The following is a 20892-nucleotide window of genomic DNA, read 5'->3' on the forward strand; positions in this document are numbered from 1 at the left end:
TTGTCGAAGGCTTTCTTGAGGTCTAATCCTAGAATGGCCCTGGTACCTCTTGTCTTGTTGTCAAGTGCCTGGTGTTTGATTTGCAACATTGCATCCTGCGTGGAGAGATGAGCTCGAAACCCGAGCATGGTGTCCGGATACGCTTCGATGTCGTCCAAGTGTGCGTTGATACGACTGAGGAAGGCGTGTTCCATCAACTTTCCGACGCACGACGTAAGGGATATAGGGCGAAGGTTGTCAAGATTTGGGGGTTTTCCGGGCTTGGGGATGAGCACCATTTTCGCTCTTTTCCATTGGTCAGGTATGGATCCTCGGGTCCAGCATTCGTTGATGTACTTGGTCAGTTCGGAGATGGTCTCTTTGTCTAAGTTACGAAGGGCCTTATTGGTTACGCCATCCGGTCCCGGGGCCGATTTGCTATTGAGCTTTTGCAGAGCGGCCCAGATTTCCGCCTCGTCAAAGTCTCTGTCCAGAGAGGGGTTGGGTCTTCCCGTGTATTCCACGTGTGGAATAACTGGGTTCTGAGGGGCGTATCGGTCGCAGAGCTCGGAGAGGATTTCTTCTTCGGTCTTGGTGTGTGTGTGTATTATCCTGCGCATGGTTTCCCTATGTGTTGTCGTGGTCTTGGTCGGGTCTAGCAGATGTCGGAGCAGGCGCCACGTGTGACCGGTGCCAATCCGTCTGTCCATCGTGTTGCAGATCTCGTCCCATTGCTGTTTACTAAGAGTTCTGCAGTGTTCTTCAATTTGTTTGTTGAGTAATGCGATGCGTTTCCTCAACTTCCTGTTGTGTCTTTGTTTCTGCCACCTGGCCTGTAATGATCGTTTGGCATCCCACATGTGCACCAGGCGGCTGTCTATCTTATCGATGGGAAGTTCTGGCGCCACGGTCTTTGTAACATCTTTGACGTCAGCCATAACTTTTTCGGCCCATTGTTTGATGTCCGTGATGGGTTCGTGCGTCATTCCGGCCCTATTCTGACGGAACTTATCCCAGTCTGTCCATTTGAACGTTTTGTTGGTTTCTCTTTCTAAAGTATCCGATAATTTAGTTTCGAGAATTCTGTGATCGCTACCAAGGTCTTCGAACGTGTTTTTCCAACTTGATCCTCTCGTGTTCTTCACTAATGTTAGGTCAGGTGTGGTGTCTCTTGCCAGCCCGGTTCCCATTCTTGTGGGGGAGCTGGGGTCGGTGATGAGAGTAAGGCCTGTCTCCTGTATGTCTTGCCATAATGCCTTGCCTTTGGCTCTCGTGTAGGCGTAACCCCACGCTCCGTGCGGGGCGTTAAAGTCTCCCCCGATTAGTAAAGGGTGCGAGCCCGCAAGGTCGGCGGCCCTCTTAAATAGGGTTAGGAAGCGCTGTCGTATGTGCGCAGGGTTGCTGTATAGATTGAGAATGAACGTGCTGGATTGGTTTTTGCTTTTGGGTATAATTTCTACGAATACATGTTCAACTTGCGCTACTGTAATGTCATGACGAACGACCACTAAGCCTTTCCTGACCAAAGTAGTTACCGCGCGGTTCTCCCCAGAGGAGGGACCGATGGCTTGGTAACCTGGAAGTTTGGCTAATCCGTGTGTCTCTTGTAACATTATTACGTCTGGTTTCGATTTGCTTTTAATGTATTGTTGCAGGATCGGTTTTTTAGCGGCGTAGCTCCTGCAATTCCACTGCCAAATCGTCAGCTCGCCTCTTTTACCGCGTTTGCCTATTTTGTTCTGTTCGTGAGGTGGAGGACTGGGGAGTGGTGGACTGAACGACCCCAGATACTGCCGCAGTGCTTGTAGCGGCGTTTTGGAATTGATTAGATGCGACCCCAGTTGTGGGGGCCCCTGCAGTAGTAACTGGCTGCAGTTTGGCTACCCTGAGACTTAAGGTGGCTACGTTATTTTCGAATTTGTCAAGTCTCGACATTATGGTCGAGATCGCCAACGTGAGATTACCGACGGCTTCTGCTTGGTCTTTCAGTGCGCTTTGCATTTCCGTTAATTTCTGCCCTAGATCGGTAAGCTGTGATCCGGTTTGGCTGATAACTGCCGGAGCCTTCCTCTTAGGTGGCGGAGGGTTGTCGTCTTCCTCCATGCGATTATCGGGGGTTTCTGCAGCGGCCCCTCCATGTGAACTACTTGGGCGGGGGGATACGTCTGCCTTTCGATTATTCTTAAGCTCCTGAATTTCTCTCGTGAGATTTGCGATTAATTCCCGTAACTGCGCATTTTCCCGTCTCATTTCTGCCATTTCTCTAAAAGCTGCAGTCTCCCCAGATCCGCCGCGGCGCGATGAGCCTTTGACCACGTCTACCCAGCCCACCTTGTAGGTCGCATCTTCCGCCGCCAATCCGCTTCCTCTGCTGCGAGACTGCGATCGGGAGCTTTGAGGTGGTGGTCCGGGCGTATGGCTCCTGGATCTGGGTCGGGCCGGAGCGGGTGTGCGGCTCCGTGATCTGGACTGTCTGGTTCTTGAACGGGCCCTAGAGCGCGAACTGGATCTGGCCTCCCGGGAAGGGTGTCCAATTGCTTCCCTCGTAGCTTCCGAGGCTAGGAGTTCTTCTTCCCGTTGTCGCTGTCTTTCCCATCGTCTTCGTTTGACTATATACGGCAACTTGAAGCGAGCCTTGCATTTCCTGTCGGCCGTTAAGTGCTCACCCCCGCAAAGCTGGCAACAGGGGTTGCATTGGTGGTCGGGACCAGGGTTGGCCGTGCCACAGCCTCTGCAGACCCGGTCCTGCGGGCTGGGGCACACGTCCATGCGATGGCCTAGTCTGCCGCACTGGTGGCACAGGTCCAATTGTTTTCTGTATAACGCGCACTTGATCAGTGCGCCTCCGTAGCGGACGAAGGTAGGAACTTTCAGTCCGGAAAAGAGCACGATGACATTGGTGGCATTGCTGAGTCGTTTCGCAGCAATTGCCGTAGGATTCTTAGGGGTAACAACTTGGGCGGTGATATCCCGGGGGGAGTCCTCGAGAGGTATCCCCCTGATGACTCCCTTGGAAGTTAGGTCTGGTGCCGATTCATACGCATTGGTCTCATAGGCCTGGCCGTTGACCACGAGACGCTCGACTCTTTGGTATCTATCTGCGTTGGATTCACTGGGGGTACTCACTACGATAATGTTCTGTTGTACGTTCAGGCACACAGTGTCGTCTTCCCTGTGCTCAGCGGGTATACCAGCAGCCTGGTAGACGCACGACGCCACTCTGGCCGCTCCTAATTGGGCAATGTTGAGTCCTCCCTTTGGGCGAATGATAATTTTGAAATCACCCTTCGGTAGATATGGCATACGGCTGGCCTTGATTAACTGCTGTTTCAGCTTCTGCTCACGCTGCTGCTTCCTACTGCCGGTGGCAGGGTGGGTGCCGAAATCGCTGGTAGCGGGTCTCTCCGTGGTTCGCTTTTTCGAGCCGACGGTACTCCAGCCCGTGCCGGCCTCAAATTCTTCTTGGGAAATGTTCTCTCCTTGCACGAGAACCTCCATTTCTTCCGTCTAGAGCGAGCGCGGGCGCGCGCCACGTGTATTCTTGTTCTTTTTTCACGTGCGCCGAGGCCTAGGCCCAGGCCGCCACCGCGGCTGCCGGTGTGCCATAGACGAAAATTTGGCGTTAAAGTCCGAAAAATGGAACTCCCACCTTGAAACTGGTATCAGGAGAATCCCGGCAACTTGCTGCATGAGACGGTTGCAAAAGCTCAGTGATCCTCTGAGATTTTCGCTGCGAAAACGTTGACGAAACACGGAGCTGACGTGAAGTGCGTCTACTCCCCTTTTCTTCTTCGTCTTCTCGCCCTGTTGAAACGTGCGATCATTATTTTTGTTTTGTTTGCGGCGCACCGCACATGCCTTGCTTCTCTCGAAAAAAATGCGTAAAACACGTCACTGCGGAGGGTGTAGAGATCATTATGGCTGAAGAAAGCAACACAGCGTTGCACAGGTCGCGCATAAACAACGTTGTTTCAATATCTGACGCGTGTTTATAATCGCAGTGGGAAATACAGCAAAGATGTATTGCAGTGCACGCTTGCCTTAGAAGTTTGACTGTAACATTTCCTTTTTTTTTGAACACCTACCTCAGATCGGAAGCTCACGCCACTAGACAACAGCAGTTCGGCGTTGCGAAACGGTGAGTCTCTCGCGGCAGCCGTCCGAATGAGTTTTTAGGCGCGCAAACTCCGATTTTGTTTTCTCGTCCATTTGTAGAAGCACAGTCGAACCAAATAGTCGCTTTTTCTTGGTCCGAAAGCTACGCTAACGACAGCTGTTCAGCCTCTCCGTGACCTTTCCTTATTGAGCCGCTAGCAGACGTTTCCGGGACTGCGCACAACAAAAACTGGTGGACGCACCCAAAGCTTACAGAGCACCAATCCTTATGAATATCCCCCATTGCTCCCACCTGCTATCCCCTGCGTGCTTGCGCTTCGCAATCACACTAACAAAAGATGACCACCATAGCCGCCACATGATTTACATGCAGCATATGTGCCGTGTTTTTGTATTCGTGCAGCGCACATGGTAAGGCCATTCAAAAATCTATACAATATACACCAGGGGCTTCAAACACGCGCCCGTGTGCGGCATGTGGCTCGACCCGCACATTACTCTCGTTGTCCCATATTTGTATTGCAATAGCATATATATGGACATTCGCGGCGGGCTTTCGACGTCGCCGTCGGCGTCATTTTCGATATATGTACAGGCTGGTCCACTTTTAGGTTGGACACGGCTCAGCGTTCCTGCGCTCCACGCGACGCCAGTACATCCGGCGTGGCCGCGCACCATAGTGAAGCGGCGCAGGCAAACAGAGTGCTTCGTGTCGTCTGCTACTGCACTCGAGCACATTGCTCTTCCTTTGCTGTTCAGTCAGGAACAGCGGCGCGTCCCCGCGCGCGTGCGCCGCTTCGGTTCAATTCGCCGCTTCGCTAGATGCTCTAGCGCTCTGCACAGTGCAGTCACGCTGTGACGTGTTCCCCTTAAGAGTGAAGAAGCCTGTCCATGTATGTAATATTTATCTAAAAGCCACTGTGAAAAATAACCCACAAGAATCATTTTTTGAAGCAGGAAACCACGGAATCGAATCTGCGAACCCTGGCTGTCAAGCGCGCCACGTTAGCCAAATCGGCCGCACAGCCTATGTCTTTCGGCATATTAACGGCATACTATATTATATACACAATTTACTGCTCGCGTTGCGCAGAGCTCTGATGTGCTTCAGCGTGTTCTCTATCGCCCTCAAGATGGCGCGAAAAGCGCTTTTCGAAGGTCACCACCTCGGGTTTCGCCGGAGATGGATGCGTGAGTCGGACCTATACATTGACCTACCGGGCATGGTGGCCCGTGCTCCCGTGCTTATCTCGAGAGGGAGGGAGGCTGTACGTTTTGTGCTTGCACCGAAAAGTTTGCGTTGAAACTGTAGACCACACGAAGCAAACTTCGCTTGCTGCAGCAGCCGCATTTGCGAAAGCAGTAAGCTTCTAGCTGAAAGAGACAAATCAGGTGCTAGTCAACTGTGAATAGTCGACAGTTGCAGCATGCTGCTCAAACGCAAAAAAATAACAACTATGGCAGTTGTTATTCGCTTTCGTCCTGTGCATAACGTATGTTCTTTTCGTGCGTCCGTCTATGTGTTTGAGCACCACCCTCCAACTGTCGAGCTGTGACAGTTGTTATTCCGTGCTTATCCTGTGCTGGCCTGGGCAGTATCGCGATAAATGAGTATAGCGATAGTATTTCAGAGATACGTTTGAGTATCTGTATTTCTGTATGGAGATACATTTGAAATATATTTGTATTTCAGTATCGAAATGTTTTTCTCATGTATAGATTGTATCGCGATACTATGCAGGACACGCCTATCTTGTTACATTTTTTGTCGGAAATGAGCTGAGGCGCGTTTCCAAAGGGAGAATGAAGTTTATTTTTTTGTGCCACGACAATCACAGGAGTGCAGCCTGTCGGAGACATAGGAAGAGCGATGATGGTTTCCCCTCAAGCACAGAATGGCCCATGTGGTAATGCAGGTGACGCCGCTCACGGCAAAATCAGGAGGCAGTATTGTCGGCCTACGACGATGAAAATCATTGTCTTGTTCTTTTTTGCAGTAGGTAGCTTATGACGCACTTATCACGGCTGGAAACCTCGATTGCTCGAGTGCCCTGCGTTTAATTGCTTAGAGAAGTATTTAGGGCGCCCAGACGCAGTTTCGGTTTTAAATAGCACAGAGCTACGCAGGAGCAGTTCCGGTTTTAGGGTAATCGCAGCTGGCCACGTGACTACACAAAGCTTGACGTGGGCGCCGCACTGACAGTTTATCTGCTATTTCTGGACGTGCTGTGCAATTTTGTCGCCATCGGCGCCGTCATCCGAAGACAACGATTTTTCTCACGCAGGAGTCGCCGCCTTGTAAGCCGTGGCCATTTTTTCCGTCGAGGGCCATCAACGGGAAATCTGTGAATGGTTGCGCCAAAATTTGATCGCGATGGGCAAACGTCAAACACTTAGTATAACCCAGGCATACTCACACTTATCGTGGGGAAACTGTAGCTATATCAACGAGCGAACAGCGGAAGAGAGCCTTGACGGCACGTGCAAAGCCACAAATATGTTCTAAGCTATATTGACCCTTGATATTTCGTAGATCTTCTGTGCGTCTCTACATAAATTTTTCCAACTTGTTATGTCGCCTTCGAAATTTTGTGTCCGTACACCTTTAAACCCTCTCACCCCCAAATAGCGTGATTTTAGGAAGCCGGTGCTTGAATCGCTCAGGTTTGACATATTGGGCTCAATTGCGCATAGGTACTAATGGTCAGTCTAAATGGGCTGGGGAATACTTAGGCGTCTGGCGCAGCCCTAACCGCGCCAGACGGCTGTGTATTCCGAAGATGGGGACAGACTTCGGCTTCTCAACGGTTAGAGCAGACCCACGTGGTGGCGGAAGTATATCGGTACCGAGATGACCCGACAAGGGATATCTCCACGCTGTAGAACTATCCGGCTACGAAGGCAGCATTTATTCATTATAACAAAAATTTGTGCTCCTCTGCAGCGGTAGAGAGACGTTTTCTTTCGTGAGTCTGTTCTTGAGGCTGAACCGACACTGCCCCATTGCCACGCCCGCAACCAATCAGAGCCGTTTCGCTTCCGCTGAGAATGAAAGAAAGACAGCAAAAAACACTGATACAAAGAAACAAATATAAAAAAGTATTAGTAATAAAGATGCCACTTGGGCTAGTTGATGTGAACTGACTTCAGCCAACTAATAAGCTCAAAACAGGGACAATGGACAACCCTCAGCTACTGTTGTGCTATATGCAACATTTTATCTATTATGCACTGTATCATCACTGCCCGCGATACCAACATACCATTATCTGACATTCATTGCACATATTCCATGTCATTGTCATAATCTTATTACGTATATATATTTTACGCATATTCAGTGCACTGCATTTTAGGCCCTTTACAGCCATGTTACACTTAGCCACAGCCATTGATCACAGCGATGCATTTACATGTTACATTGCCTTGGCGCTCTATGGCCATTTTAGCCTTTGGGCCATTAAACCATAATAATAATAATAATAATAATAATAATAATAATAAGACAATGAACAAGGTGAAGATAACAGAGATGGCACGGTGCTAAACATCAACAGGGGCTTCACTCGCAGAAAAAATGTCATTCACAAGATGTACTGGAAGCTACGGAACACTGAAAAAATCGTTCTAAATGGATCCGCATATCTTAAACGAAATCTGCGCATTGAACGTTTTGGTTAGACACGAAACGAGGATGGTGCGCAGGCATGCGAAGTGTAAGTGGTGTTTGTGAGTGGTGTTTGTAAAAGGCAAGATAAGTGGTGTTTGTAAAAGGCATTTTGAGAGTGATTTTTTCCCGGGATGCGCCGCTTCCAGCGCATCTTGTGTATAAGTCGTTTTTTGGGGAGGGGTGACGAATAAACCCTAAGTTGAAGTCTAGCGCCTCGTCATGTCTGCTGTGTTCACCTTGTCCGTTTTTTTGCGCTGATTAGTTATGCCTGAAAACAGAAGTCATGCACAGGCCAAGCTTCGCTTGCCCCGATTTTCTGATCAGATAAAGACTTGGAAATCTTTTGGCTGTGCAGTCAGCCGTGATGCAAACCCCGGCCATGTTAGAGCAGGACACATCTAATCCGGCTGGGGGAATCTCTTGCTTCGTGGCACTAAAGTATCGTAAGGCGTGTGCGAATGCGTCGCGCATTAACGTACTACTTATCCTTACGGACTTAACCTACGATTGTACTTTCTGCTACAACGTACCGCTTACCGTCTTCGCGCTTGAATATAACTTGGGTAAGTATACACTACTTTCACCGTTCTGATTCTTTGTTAACTAGAGTTGACATTTAGTGACGCAACTTAAATAGTAAAAGAGCGCCCTTCTTACTTTGTACCCTACCATGTCCAAGGGAGCAAGCTGAAAGTAGAAGTGCATCCACTGTATAAGATATTGTTTGTGGAACAAAAGTGTTGCAACTAGAAAAACAAATATGAACTACAAGGATGTATCAAGGCGAAAATGACGTAGCAACACGTCGTACAAGAAATACCCATGGTCATTTATCTAAATCGAAGGAAAGGACTGTCTGCTGTTTTGTTCGCGTCACACCGAAATAATACTTCTTGCTTAATGTGAGGAAATTGTTTGTACTCATCACAGATATTGCGCGGAATTTTCCAGAAATACTCCGTGAATGAGAGCCGATTATCACCACCGGGTGACAACGGCACCAGTCATGCTGGATTCAATTGATTTCTCAACCGGTAGATGGGATAGTTACAAGGTCCCCTATGCATTCGTCTGAAATGACATGAACACGAAAGCCATCTTCTTTTAAAGGGCCCTGCGACACTTTTGCGACTGCCTTATTTAGCGCTGGAATGCGTGTAGTAATGAATGTTCAGACGAGCGCAAAAAAGTATTACGAGACCTCGTGCACGAATACTCACGTTATTAGTCTTCAAAGTTTAAAACTCGAGCTCACGGTGACAAGAAACGTTTCTCTTCGCCTTTCGCTCTTCCGGTGACGTCAGTGGCCGTTTCCAATCACCGTGTGCCTTTTATAGAGACATACAGGAAGTCTCGCCTCATGATGGCCTTCACATAGTGCATTGCCACCGCTCTTTTTGACGGCGTTGCAACCATGGCTACGACGAACCACGTATGTCGCCTAGCAGAGAGTCACATGGTTTGTCGTGTAGTGCACACAATGAGTCTGGCTGATCTAACAAAGCTTGAGCGGGAGATATTGCGAGCCAGCAATACCCTGCATGTACTGCCCCATCCGGACATGCCGTTGTAATTTGAAAGCGCGTCGCTCAGTTTCATCCGGGGCCTCGGAGCAATCCTCGCGCAACACGAAGACGCCTCCGAGGGCCCGGACCAAACGCTACTGCCCGATGACGCGGAAGCCGTCGGTTGGCAAGCGTTTAGAATTTTTCTTTTAAATTTTTTGTTGAGAGCATTGTTTCCAACTGAGCGTTGCGTGTTTCCCAAGTGCCGGTGTGGCCGATATCACCCGATGCCGTGAAAGGCAAAACGCAGAAGTGTTAAAATAGACGAGTATCCTTTTATTACCATTTCCAACAGTTCCATGGCGCACCGAGCCTCGTGTCCCTTCTTTTGAAAATACATTAGTTATAAACAGAAGTGATTTGTTTCTGACAAAGCACAGTACCATATGAATATTGCATGGTACTTATCGCGTCAACCCAATCAAAAAGTCACTCCCACATGAAGAAACATCACTTCCAATAACAAAAATATCCAATGTGTGCCGCTGTATTCCGAAATCAAGGTCGTTTACCCGGTGAAATAAAATTATAGCGACTTCATTTTCGGCGATGCCACTCGCGCAACGATATCGGCGCATTCCACAGTACAAGAACAAGCGTTGAAAACGATATGCTTAATTTGTATCGCAGGGCCCCTTTACCAGAGAAGCTGTTAGTTGAAGCATAAAGACAACAGTGCCGTTGCAAAAAAAGAAACATCATAAACAAGTATGTGTCACAAAATTTGGGCAAATCCCAGTACTCAGCGCTCCGGCGTGGCCTGCAATGACCCTGATGGTTGAGAGAACGATTACAGGAAGAGAGAAAGAAAGAAACGAAAAAATGAAAGAGAAATTCTTGCCAAACAAAAATTCACGGGGCGCGATTCGAGCCCGCGTACTCTCGAGTGGAAGACAAACGTCGTAAGAAATCGGCTATCCAGTCACGCTAGCAGGGCATAGCGCCTTGTGTAGTGTCACGGGGTCGTGACGTCGACGAAGGCAGTAGTCGGCGTGTCCAAGATGAAACTTTTTATTTCACCGAACTTGTGGCCGGGAAACGGAAAGTCAAACCACACCAATACACACTGTACCCTGACAGCGGCGAACAGTGTCGGTCGTCGACAAAACTGATCCGTGCCAAGGCGCGTCGGCATTTATACCAGCGACATCGAACATTCGAGCCTAATCGCTGGTGACGGCGTTAGTTGGAGAATAAACTCAGCTGTTCGCGTTTGCGCGCTCCAGCCTAACGGAATATTCTAAAATAATCTGGAATGTTCCCAGACATTCTGGCGCGGCTTGCGGAACGCTGTAACTACACGTGCGATGGGCCGGGAACATAAAACATAGAAAGAAAGGAGCACGTGTGGCAAAAGTATAGCGTAGGATGAAGGGAGAAAAAGGAAGTGAGCGTGAGGTGGAGAGAATTGATGGCGAGGAGCAGGAAATGAGCAGAGAAAGAGTAAAGCGTTGCACAGAACGAGTGAGAAATAGATAAATTGAAACAAAGAATTGCAGAAAGAGATAAATGCAGATCAGTGAAAGAGAGAGAAAATAAGATGTAGAGAAAGGTGGTGAGAGAAAAAGACAGACCAGCGAAAGAGAAATAAAAAAAGATAGAAAGATGGTGCTCTTAGACACCATACCATCTGGCTAAGCCGCGCATGCGCGGCAGATAAGCAATGCCCACCGACGCAAACATCACGCGATACGTCCGCTCTACAGTGCATAGACTCGCTGCGCCCGATCGTGCCGAGACAGACATGAGGCATCCTAAGAAAGTGCGTATTCCCGATGAGGAAGCCGACGGTGAGTACGAGCAGCGACGGGCCCGTGCTTCGCTGTGCGACTTAGCGCAAACTTCTCGCATTACATTTGTGTTTCTTCTCACCCTACTACATTGGTCCCCATGGCTTACTGCACGTCACATATTGTTACTTTGCTTCCACGATCGTTCCTCCTTCGACCAAGCGACGATTGAAAGTGTCGTCACGTTATCAAATGACTTCGTTACGACTTCAGATATTTTGGCATTTGTGACATCACGCTAACTTCATCGTGTGACACCATTGATGATGTCACGTGACTCAGGTTATATGGATTTTTGTGTGACGGCGGACGCAAACTCTCTCTCCTAAGCACTACCCAATATTACCGATTCTTACTTCGTATTTTTATCATTCGTGCTAAGGCCGCTGCTAATAAGGCCCCGCATTGTATTCTCAGGTATCGCCAAAATCTCCAAAGCATATTGACCCATGAGGTATATAAAGCGTTGGCTGCAATAAAACTAGAAACATCAAACCCACATGTTGGACTGTAGATAAGGCTGTCAAAAAGTCACATGGTGTCATATACATTACCGTAAGACTACTCGAAGGCGAAGACCACCTTCTTGTGCTCTCTCTTCTGAGGCGACTGTATTGATCGTTGCCTCCCCTGCAGAATTTACCTGCAGAATCAATCTGGTGATGCACTGCCTCCGCGATCGGACCGCCTCTGCCATAGCGACGAGGTTAAGTAATGACGTCTTCGCGTGGCGCCATGTTCTGTGCCGTCATAATTACTTCACAAAGACGTCAGAAATATTGACGATCTGCTACTTCATGACGACGTCATGCTTTTATCATTTGAGATATCGTGACTTCATGCACCGTTTGTGCTGATGCCGACAGCGACGGTCCTTTCTCAAGTTTGCAGAAGCATCTAAAGTTCTCGGCCTAATACTGTTTCGTGGTTGTGACTGTCAAGGAGGCATGAAAAAAGGCTCAAAGCTACGCAGCCGAAATGACTGTGTCTACGCCAGCGCAACGGTTGGTCTTCGTGAGGCTGAAGGCCGCTGATATCGCTGCTGCTGATGGTGATGTGCTCTAAGGCGAACACCTCATTAGCATTATGGAACCTAATGTTGAATGCATATTTCGGAAAACTTTTTGTGTATATGTACACCATTATTATACTTCATATAACAGACATTTTCCTTGTGAAGCAGAATTAGTTTTACCAGCTTGAATGCTAAAAAGGGGTTCACTTTAAATGTGGTGAAACCTGTACGCCTAAATGCACTACCAGCTGCACAAGTCTTGATACGTTACACCTAAGATATATGTCTATTTCCACCGGTGCATAAGTTGTTCATGGCGTAACTGTTGATGATGACTCATGGGCCATCGTAATGTTTGAGGCACGCTGCTTTAAATACCTTCATATTTCGTAATTCTTAAGGCGCGACGCCTGGTGCGATACTACCCATCTGCCAGACGCCGTCTGCATTATTGAGTGCGTGATCCTTGCTCGTGTAAACGAATTTGTAACGTGTTTTTTGGAGTACCAGTCTCCTAAAATAAACCAATAAACACTAAGGTTTCTTCCGGGTAATTTGATGTATTTCCGTATTCATCAATACCACATTGGTAATTATTTGCACGGTAGCAGAGCTAGCTTCCAAAATTACTTGGTGCCACTACGAGTGCCTATTGTAATATTCCACCGTTAGTCATATATCAAAGATGGTGCTCATTTAGAAAAAAAATAACTGACCTGCCTCAATAACGGATCTTTATTAGCTGGACACTGTCGCTGCTTTGCCATGCATTTGCTCATACATGGTTTTCATTCTTCTTTCTTGCAACCATCCATCGCCGGCCTACTTTCCATTCCGGAAAATTTTGTTATTAATCCTATTACATTACTTCTTGAGTGTTCATTCTGATCCGTCTAGTTACCGCTTTTCTCTGCCATGCATACATGTGTATTCCATTCAAGTAATGTAAAAAAGAAATAAATAACGCGTCACCACGTTGAAGGAAAAAATGCAAAATGCAGTGGGGTATGTGTAAAATTTTTGATTATTAACTTACCTATATTAAGAAAGAATGCTGCCCAAGAAAAAGCCGGGACCATACTCTGAGTTTGTTGCCCTTCTGAAAAAGAAATTAGAGATACGGTCTCCCTATCATTGATGCAATAGGTAGCCTGAAGACAGAATAGGGCTGCTTATGTAACAGTGTGGCAATCTATGGATACATTCTAACTAAGCACCGGTCACGTGATATTGGTAAGAATACACAGCGATACTCTTAAGCTTAATAATCTGGAAATGTATTTACATGTGGGCGAGAATGTACAGTGATACTGTGAAGTTCAATCACCTACAAATGTATTTATATCAACAAATAAAATTGTTGTTTACAGGAATATAACGCAGGCGTGTCCTTAGCATGAACAATAGCAAATACTATACTGAACTGTTTTTCGATCGAAGGCAGTTGATAAATCTTATACGATAACTGTTTTCCTGGAGGAAAAGCGTTCCCCGAATTGAAGCAACAGTCGATCGCGACGTCAATTCGCTTTTGTGAAGCTCCAAGTATGATTATACTGGTCGGTTTGTGGTCAAGAGGGTGTCTTGTTGGCAGCTCAGGATAACTTGTACCATGGGTGGCCAGAGTGAAAAGACAAAAAATAGAAAGAAAATTAGCAAAACTAGGCAAAAAAGGCAACTACAGCCAAGAGCAATGAAAGCAGCCAAAAGTAGCCTCGCGTGTGCCAACAGAACTCCTGTTTTCATTTACCTAATATATTTAAGAAAATCTTCGTGGAAATGTAAGTGCAAGAACCGTTGAAAGTCATAATTGCTGAAATAAAAGCATAAATCGTTCACTATAGCAATGATCTCGTGCAAGGTGACATAATTTCTTGCACTGTTGCGGAAGTTACACTTTATTCTCATATCGTGTGTGACTTTTTCCGAAAAGGACTAGAAGTACGTGTTTTGGTGAGAACTGAAATGGTTATTGCACCAGTGTGCTCAAAGTCACAGTTACTGGGGCTGAAGCATAAATGGCAGTCATTTTTGCAATAGTTGTCACGTGATGACCAAATCCGTGTACTTAATATTCCGTTATTGCAGTAGTCCGTACTTAATCTTAACAAATGACATAAGCCGTTCACCCGATATACGATTTCTAATGTGAATGAGTGCAAAGCATCCTGGGTGCAGAGCACTTCCGATTCCCATGTTGAGTTCAAATTACTGTTTAATTTAGCGTTCAGCAATGTTTTGTCTTCACAATGAGGCCCCGTGCAATAGATATAACCCCACTCGCAGCCACGTTTACAAAAGGCTTTTCATTTGTGTGATGCCAAATCCAATTTCGGGGGCTGGAAACACGCTTAGGTCCCAATTTTCTGGCATGACATACTCGAACGCCAGTGTCTGCGATGTCACAACGAATTAATAATTAGGTGTAAATTAAGGAACCAAGAAATAAGCGAAAAGCAGCGAAGTATGATATTCGTTTCTTTTGTGCCACAACAGGCGTAAGAAAGAGTAGCGAAATTACCGCAATGTAGCCAAACCTGGCAAACCTGACCTGGAGTGATCGCAGGGAGCGCGTTGAATTTCTGACGAAAGTGCTGCTTCTAAGAAAACGTTGCATAAAGTCTCAGTATTTGACAACTCGAACTAAAGTATTTCTGCGGCGTAATATTTACACTTATATGCTTCAGGCTGCCTTTCGTACGCTTATCGTTCACTGTTCTTGATTCCTGTTTGATTTATATTATTGCTTTCTGGAGAGCCCATAAGTTCAATTCCGTATGCTGCCATGCTCCATGCTCGTAGGCACAGGGTCACAAAACACCACTTGTCTAGCATCGAGGGCCTAAAGAACTTTTTATAGAATTGTTGCCGTCACTGTATATAATGACAACGTAGAAAGAGAATCTCGGTGCCTTATGGACACCAATATTAGGGGTTCACCCAGACAGTGTGGGCACACAAAGCGAGTCCTCGGGTACACCCAGAGATTATGGGCACACCGCTGGCGTCTTCGTTGCATAGGCGCCTAATATGTAGGCATTTAATTCAGAACCTCAATGTGTTCTGCGAACGTCTATTTTCTTGCTATCTCTTGCGCCCGATGCCGGCAATGGGGGGGGGGGGGATAATTGGCGCAGCTTTCACTGAGGAACGCGAGGCTTGAGCACAGCAGGGCTGGTGGGCGCTTGGCTTGTCCTGGCTTGACTAGGTACACGTGCATTCACACGCCGATGCACGATGTGTTCACGGGTTTGCATTGTAAATCACGAATATCAATCGGGTTCAATTAGGCATTGCTTGGCATTCAGGACATGAAGAGGCTTAATTATTAAAATTATTAAATGGTTCTCAATACCTCACCCCTACCTTGAAGAAAATGGATACATCGGGAACCACATGCTTGGATTCATATCCAATCTTTCTGCCCAAGATATCTTCCTACAATTTAAACAAGAAGTAATTTACAAATTAGACACTTACAACAAGCGAGCCATCCTCGCCTTTTATGTAAAAGGGGTTTTTGACAATGTCTCCCATTACAACATCCTTCACCATCTAAATCTTTACAACTGCGCTGAGGAAATGTATCAGTATGTTCGGAATTTTTTCGCCGACAGGAGAGCATCTGTAGGACAAGGAAATTTTTGCTCACAAAAATTCACACTGCCATTTAAAGGTACATCACAAGGCTCTGTTATATCAACAATACTGTTCAATTTAGACATGAGCTCGCTGCCACACAAACAAAAACCAATAATAGTCAACAAGCACGCACTTTATGCGGATGACCTCACAATTTGGACCACAGGTGTATCTACTGGAACCCAACAGGATCAGCTGCAAGAAGCGGTGCAAATAACTGAGCAATACCTTGCAACATGCGGTCTCTCGTGCGCTGACCGCCGCAGGAAATCCCAGATCCTGAAGTGACGCTTGGGGGCATCAGTATTCCCAAAGTCTCTACACTACGCATCCTCGGCCTTCTTATTCAAAAAGATGGAACCGGTGGATCGGAGCTAGAAAAGCCATAACGAACAGTGCAGCAAATAACGCATCTCATGAAGCGAGTTACAAGCAAACGTCATGGACTGAAAGAGGAGGATTGCGTAATTATGATTCAAGCGTTACTCACAAGCACCATAACTTACGGGACTCCATACGTGGACATGAAGAACTGCCAGCGTAACAAGGTGAACGCCCTCATGCGCAAAGCCTATAAAATCGCTATTGGACTTTCACTGACTACATCCGCGACAAAACTCCTCAATATGGGGGTTCACAATGCCTGGGAAGAGTTATTTCAAGCGCAAAAGGTGAAACAACTGGAAAGATTAAAGCTTACAAAAACGGGACAAGCGCTTCTAAGAAACCTTGGCTATACAGTAGAAAAAAAGCACGCCTTCCTCAGTCTATTCCCCACGAAATCAAGCATAAAATACATGTGTGCAATACCTAGGAACATGTACCACTAACATGATAAGGGAAGAAGACAGGCACAAGCAGAATTGCTACAGGAGAGGCTAGCGAGCTACAGCAACAATGAGAGTGAGCGATACATGGATGCTGCTAAATACCGAGGAGTAAACAAATATGTAGCCAGCGTGATGATTGAAATGGGTAAAAAGCTCGCTGCTGCTTCGACACATGCAAATGATGCAACCACCGCCGAAGAACTGGTCGTTGCATTAGCTCTCAGTACAAGTTCTTCATCAGTAACCATCGTGACGGATTCACAAGAAGCGTGTCGAAGATTCCTAAACGGAACAATTACCAGATCAGCCCTTCAAGTTCTCAAGTGCGACTTCGAAGACGCAAGTATACTCTGGGCACCGGGGCATGAATCTATGGCGGGGAAGAAATTGGCACATGCTGCAGCCCGAGAGCATACACACCGGGATACTCTACAGCGATATTCGGACTCCAGAAACGCAGAGGCGCGAATACCGAGGATGGATGGATGGATGAATAACTTTATTGATGTCCTTGGAAATATTCAGAAATACTCGCGCACAACAGGACGCAACGACGCCATTATCCACCTGCTCACAAAAGGCTGACTAGAGAGCAAGCATTGACTTGCAGAAGGTTCCAGGCAGGCACTTATTCTCACGGTACTTATCCTCACTGTCTGGAGAGTGCTAACACCCTTTACCACATGATATGGGCATGCGGAAGGAGCCCAAGTATCCCGACCATTCAAGAAGAGAGCATCCAACAAAACACGGAAGACAAGTGGGAGGCGTTGCTGACGTCACTAAACCCCGAGGACCAGCTCCGACTGTTGGACAGGGCTCTGGCATCAGCTGCAAGCCATGGCTACCTGGAATAATGAAGTTGCCCACCTCTGGGCGAAGAGAACGCGCGCCTCGTCCAATAATAGTGTTTAATTCTCCCCCTCTGTGTGTTTCTGTTTATTTCTTCCTCTCTCTCTTTCTCGCTCTTGCTATCCCTTTTTACCAATTCTTCTATTTCTTTCTATCTCTCTCTATCGCTGCCGCTTTCTGTCTGACTCTTTCACTTTCTCTCAATTTACATCGTTCATTCTCGTTCTTTCTTTTTTATTTATTTCGGTCTAATCATATCTATTTCTTTCAATCTATTTCTATCTCTTCCTCTCTGTAGCGGCATCATCATCCCTCATAATCATGCCGCCTAATCATGCGCGCCTCTCGCACAGCTGATTCCGGGCTCTCGAGGCACGAGCAGTAGAGAACGAGCTGTCGCTCCTGGTGGTCAGGACGCTTGCAGCCGCAGTCGCTAGGGTAGTTCGCCTCCCGTATAATGTGGCGAGATCTCAGCAAGGCCACATCGGCCGCCGTCACGTCTTCACGTCTCTCTCATCGCTTCAGTGGTGACGCGTACAGTGGTGACCCGGACAACCACGCCCTTCCACGAGCGGCGCTGCCATGCATCCACGATTGTGCCGAGCTTGGTTCTATCAGCTCGACCCACTCTCGCGATCAATGGCATCAAGGGGCAGAAGACGATGAACGCCATCCTGCTTGACGCCCTCCTGTCTGAGCTGCGTCATCTCTCCGCCGCGTCGTCTTTAAGCCCGCAGCCATATGACGCCCTCTGCCCTGCAGTGGTGGCCTGCTACGGCGAAACGTACCGCCCGCTACCGGAGACCCCTGAGTTCCGGGTTTCCCCTCCGTCAACGCAAGCGGTACCACCCGGCCCGCAGCGCTCCCCCGACAGCGACCTACCTTCCCCGGCCACGTCTCCTTCCCCCTCTCCTCCGGCCACCAGCGCAGCGGCTTCCGCGCCCACCGAAGTTGCTGATGCCATCGACCAGCCCGCCACGAGGTGCGTTTCTTCGACGCCCTCGGCCGATGGTCCATCAGGCATGCTCGGCATCCGCCTGTCGCCCCTACCTTCGCCGGCTCTCGATACGTCTGTACCCACAGTTTCCACGAAGGCTTCCCCGCCGCACGTCCTGGAGGCTGCCGCGGCCACGGACAATGTCTCGCCCGCTGTTCGCCCCTCGCTCGCGGAGGTTTCACCATTGACCATATCCGAGCGCGACCTTCCATCGACCTCCAAGCTCTATGCTTCTTGCTAGCAGCGACCACCGTCGCCCACGACATCTAGCGCAGCAGAAGTTCGCACCCCTTACCAAGTTCAGCCGCACTTCCGGGACGCCACTACTATGCCGGAAGCGTCTGAGGATGACATGCCTGCTGGTTCTCCAATGGCAGAGCAAGCCGCGCATGTGACGCCTGTCACGTCGCCGGCATCCAGCATCCTGATCAACGCACGAGCCCTCGTGTGCCACCTACCTAGGGAGCTTCAACGTGCACAGGTTCATCGTCTGAACCTGCAGAGACTGCGCCTGCTTGGTGTCACCGCAGATTTGCTCAGGATCGCTTGATGCAGGACGCCATCCACCCGCCGTGTGACCGTTACGCAGGCGCACTGGTCGCAACGGCAACGACGCTCAACCGCCACACAGGTCTACCTCACGCTACATTACGTCGACTAAGCCACCGCACTCGGCGCCAAACACAGTAGAAGTTTCATACCTACACTTCTCCGCTATCACGCGGCGCAGCCATCTCCCTCAAGAGTGTCCATGTGTTGCGGACACAACCCTTCGTGCGTCGTTATGTGACCGATACGCACTTGTGTCGACGCGCTCCCTGTCACATGACCCAGTGGTCAACGTTGCACCGACGACTGCACCGGCCCTCAGCTGCATCTGTGGGCATCGTTGTCGGCCGCGCTCACTCGCGACACCCGGTGCGCTACTGAAGGCTCCATCAAGCCACCATGGGGCCCACCTGTGTACGGCCACAGCGTTCTTTCTCCCGGTTCTTCGCCCGCTGCGCTTTTGCCAGAGCCGCCCGTCAGAGACTTACTGATTCCCCAAGGGCCTTGCACGCAGCGGCATCATCATCCCTCACAATCATCATCATTGTTTTTACCATTTACGCACCGCGCCTCTCGTGCAGCTGATGCTGAGCTCTCGAGGCGCGAGCAGTAGAGAACGCGCTGTCGCTCCTGGCGGTCAGGACGCTTCCAGCCGCCGTCGCTAGGGTAGTTCGCCTCCGCAATAAAGTGGCGAGATCTCGGCAAGGCCACGTGGGCCGCCGTCACGTCTTCACGTCTCTCTCATCGCTACACTCTTTATCTGTACTCGATATATCACCCATCCGAATTATTGCATCTGACGCCTGACATATCGGCGCAACGAGAGCGCGCGTGGGGCGCACGTATTCGGGCCGCGAAGCGGAAGACGAAAAATTAAAGACAGCGTGCACCTGATTATCATTTTTCTCTACATTTCGAAGCACACAAATGACGCGTATTGTAGCTCTGCTGTATTAAGAGGTCCGTCGCGCGGTCTGGTCTGTGACGGTTGGGTATTGTGACACTTCAAAGGCGCAGAAAGGGTCCCCACACACTTGCTCTTTGGAATGCTAGTGGTGGACAAGTAAACAACGTGCTGTCAGAGCCACCGGTTTTGCGGTGCGAGCTGCCACATTCTTCGGGACACACCGCCACAGTACGTCCGACGTCTCCTCCTGCTGTCGCTTCGTGGCCGCAGCCACCGCATAAATTAGGCGAAGCCCAAAATTTATCTCGCACAGTGATAGCAAACAACTGCGTTCATTTAGCCCAATGCACAATGCAGTGTACTGTTGTTTGGTATGGTCTGCCCTTCCCAACACGTGAAAGATTGTGATTTGTATACTTGTCATGAGTGTGGATGTTCAAATTGACTTCGTTGAATAATGAAATGCCATGTGAATTTGCGCGAAGAGAAGACGTCGCCAGATAGTGCTAATTCGAAGGCACCCCCGTGATCGGGCCCCCCGAATCTTACAAGAGAACATCAAGTTGCCCCCTGCGCGGGCCCCACGGTCCCGGCGCCGGGCGAAGTTCAATGTAAGCAGCGTGCGCACCGGCGCGGCAGGAAGAAATGCTCCTCTCCTACAACTGACCCCAGAGAAATCTGGGGTGAGGGATTTCGAAGAAGACGACCTAGAGCGCGGGGGGCAGTTGAACCTTGGCTCTGGCGAAAGGAAGACGCACAGCGACTTCGTCTGGACAGATACATGCAGCGACATTCACTATGCTAATAAGGCGGGTGCTTGAAGGAATCGAGCACGTGGAGCTCTATATAGATGACATTCTGGTGGCTACCGACATGTGGGAAGAGCACCTACAGTTCCTCAACAAACTCTTCCAAAGACTTAGAGTGGTTAACTTGACAACAGTCAAGCCCACTAAATGCGAAGTCGGCTTCCAGGTAGT

General features: G+C 48.6%; 1 protein-coding gene across 17 annotated transcripts in view; it reads right to left on the reverse strand.

The window, feature by feature from the left end:
- The window catches only part of LOC119401432 (uncharacterized), an 82641-nt gene that overhangs the window by 40211 nt on the left and 21538 nt on the right, over nt 1-20892 (reverse strand). For 3 of the 17 annotated variants that reach the window (XM_037668241.1, XM_037668236.1, XM_037668238.1), the window contains exons 1-3: nt 16006-16030; nt 13172-13234; nt 8423-8452 (exon numbers count right to left, since the gene is read on the reverse strand). In XM_037668241.1, the coding sequence (XP_037524169.1) occupies nt 8423-8452; nt 13172-13234; nt 16006-16015 (103 nt within the window). In that variant the 5' untranslated portion in view covers nt 16016-16030. Of the gene's footprint in view, nt 1-8422; nt 8453-13171; nt 13235-13559; nt 13579-15490; nt 15574-16005; nt 16157-20892 lie in introns of those variants that run through there. The other 14 variants (XM_037668247.2, XM_037668234.2, XR_007417327.1 and 11 more) reach the window with 12 other exon arrangements.

The sequence above is a fragment of the Rhipicephalus sanguineus genome, chromosome 8 (genome assembly GCF_013339695.2).
Source record: "Rhipicephalus sanguineus isolate Rsan-2018 chromosome 8, BIME_Rsan_1.4, whole genome shotgun sequence".
NCBI lineage: Eukaryota > Metazoa > Arthropoda > Arachnida > Ixodida > Ixodidae > Rhipicephalus > Rhipicephalus sanguineus.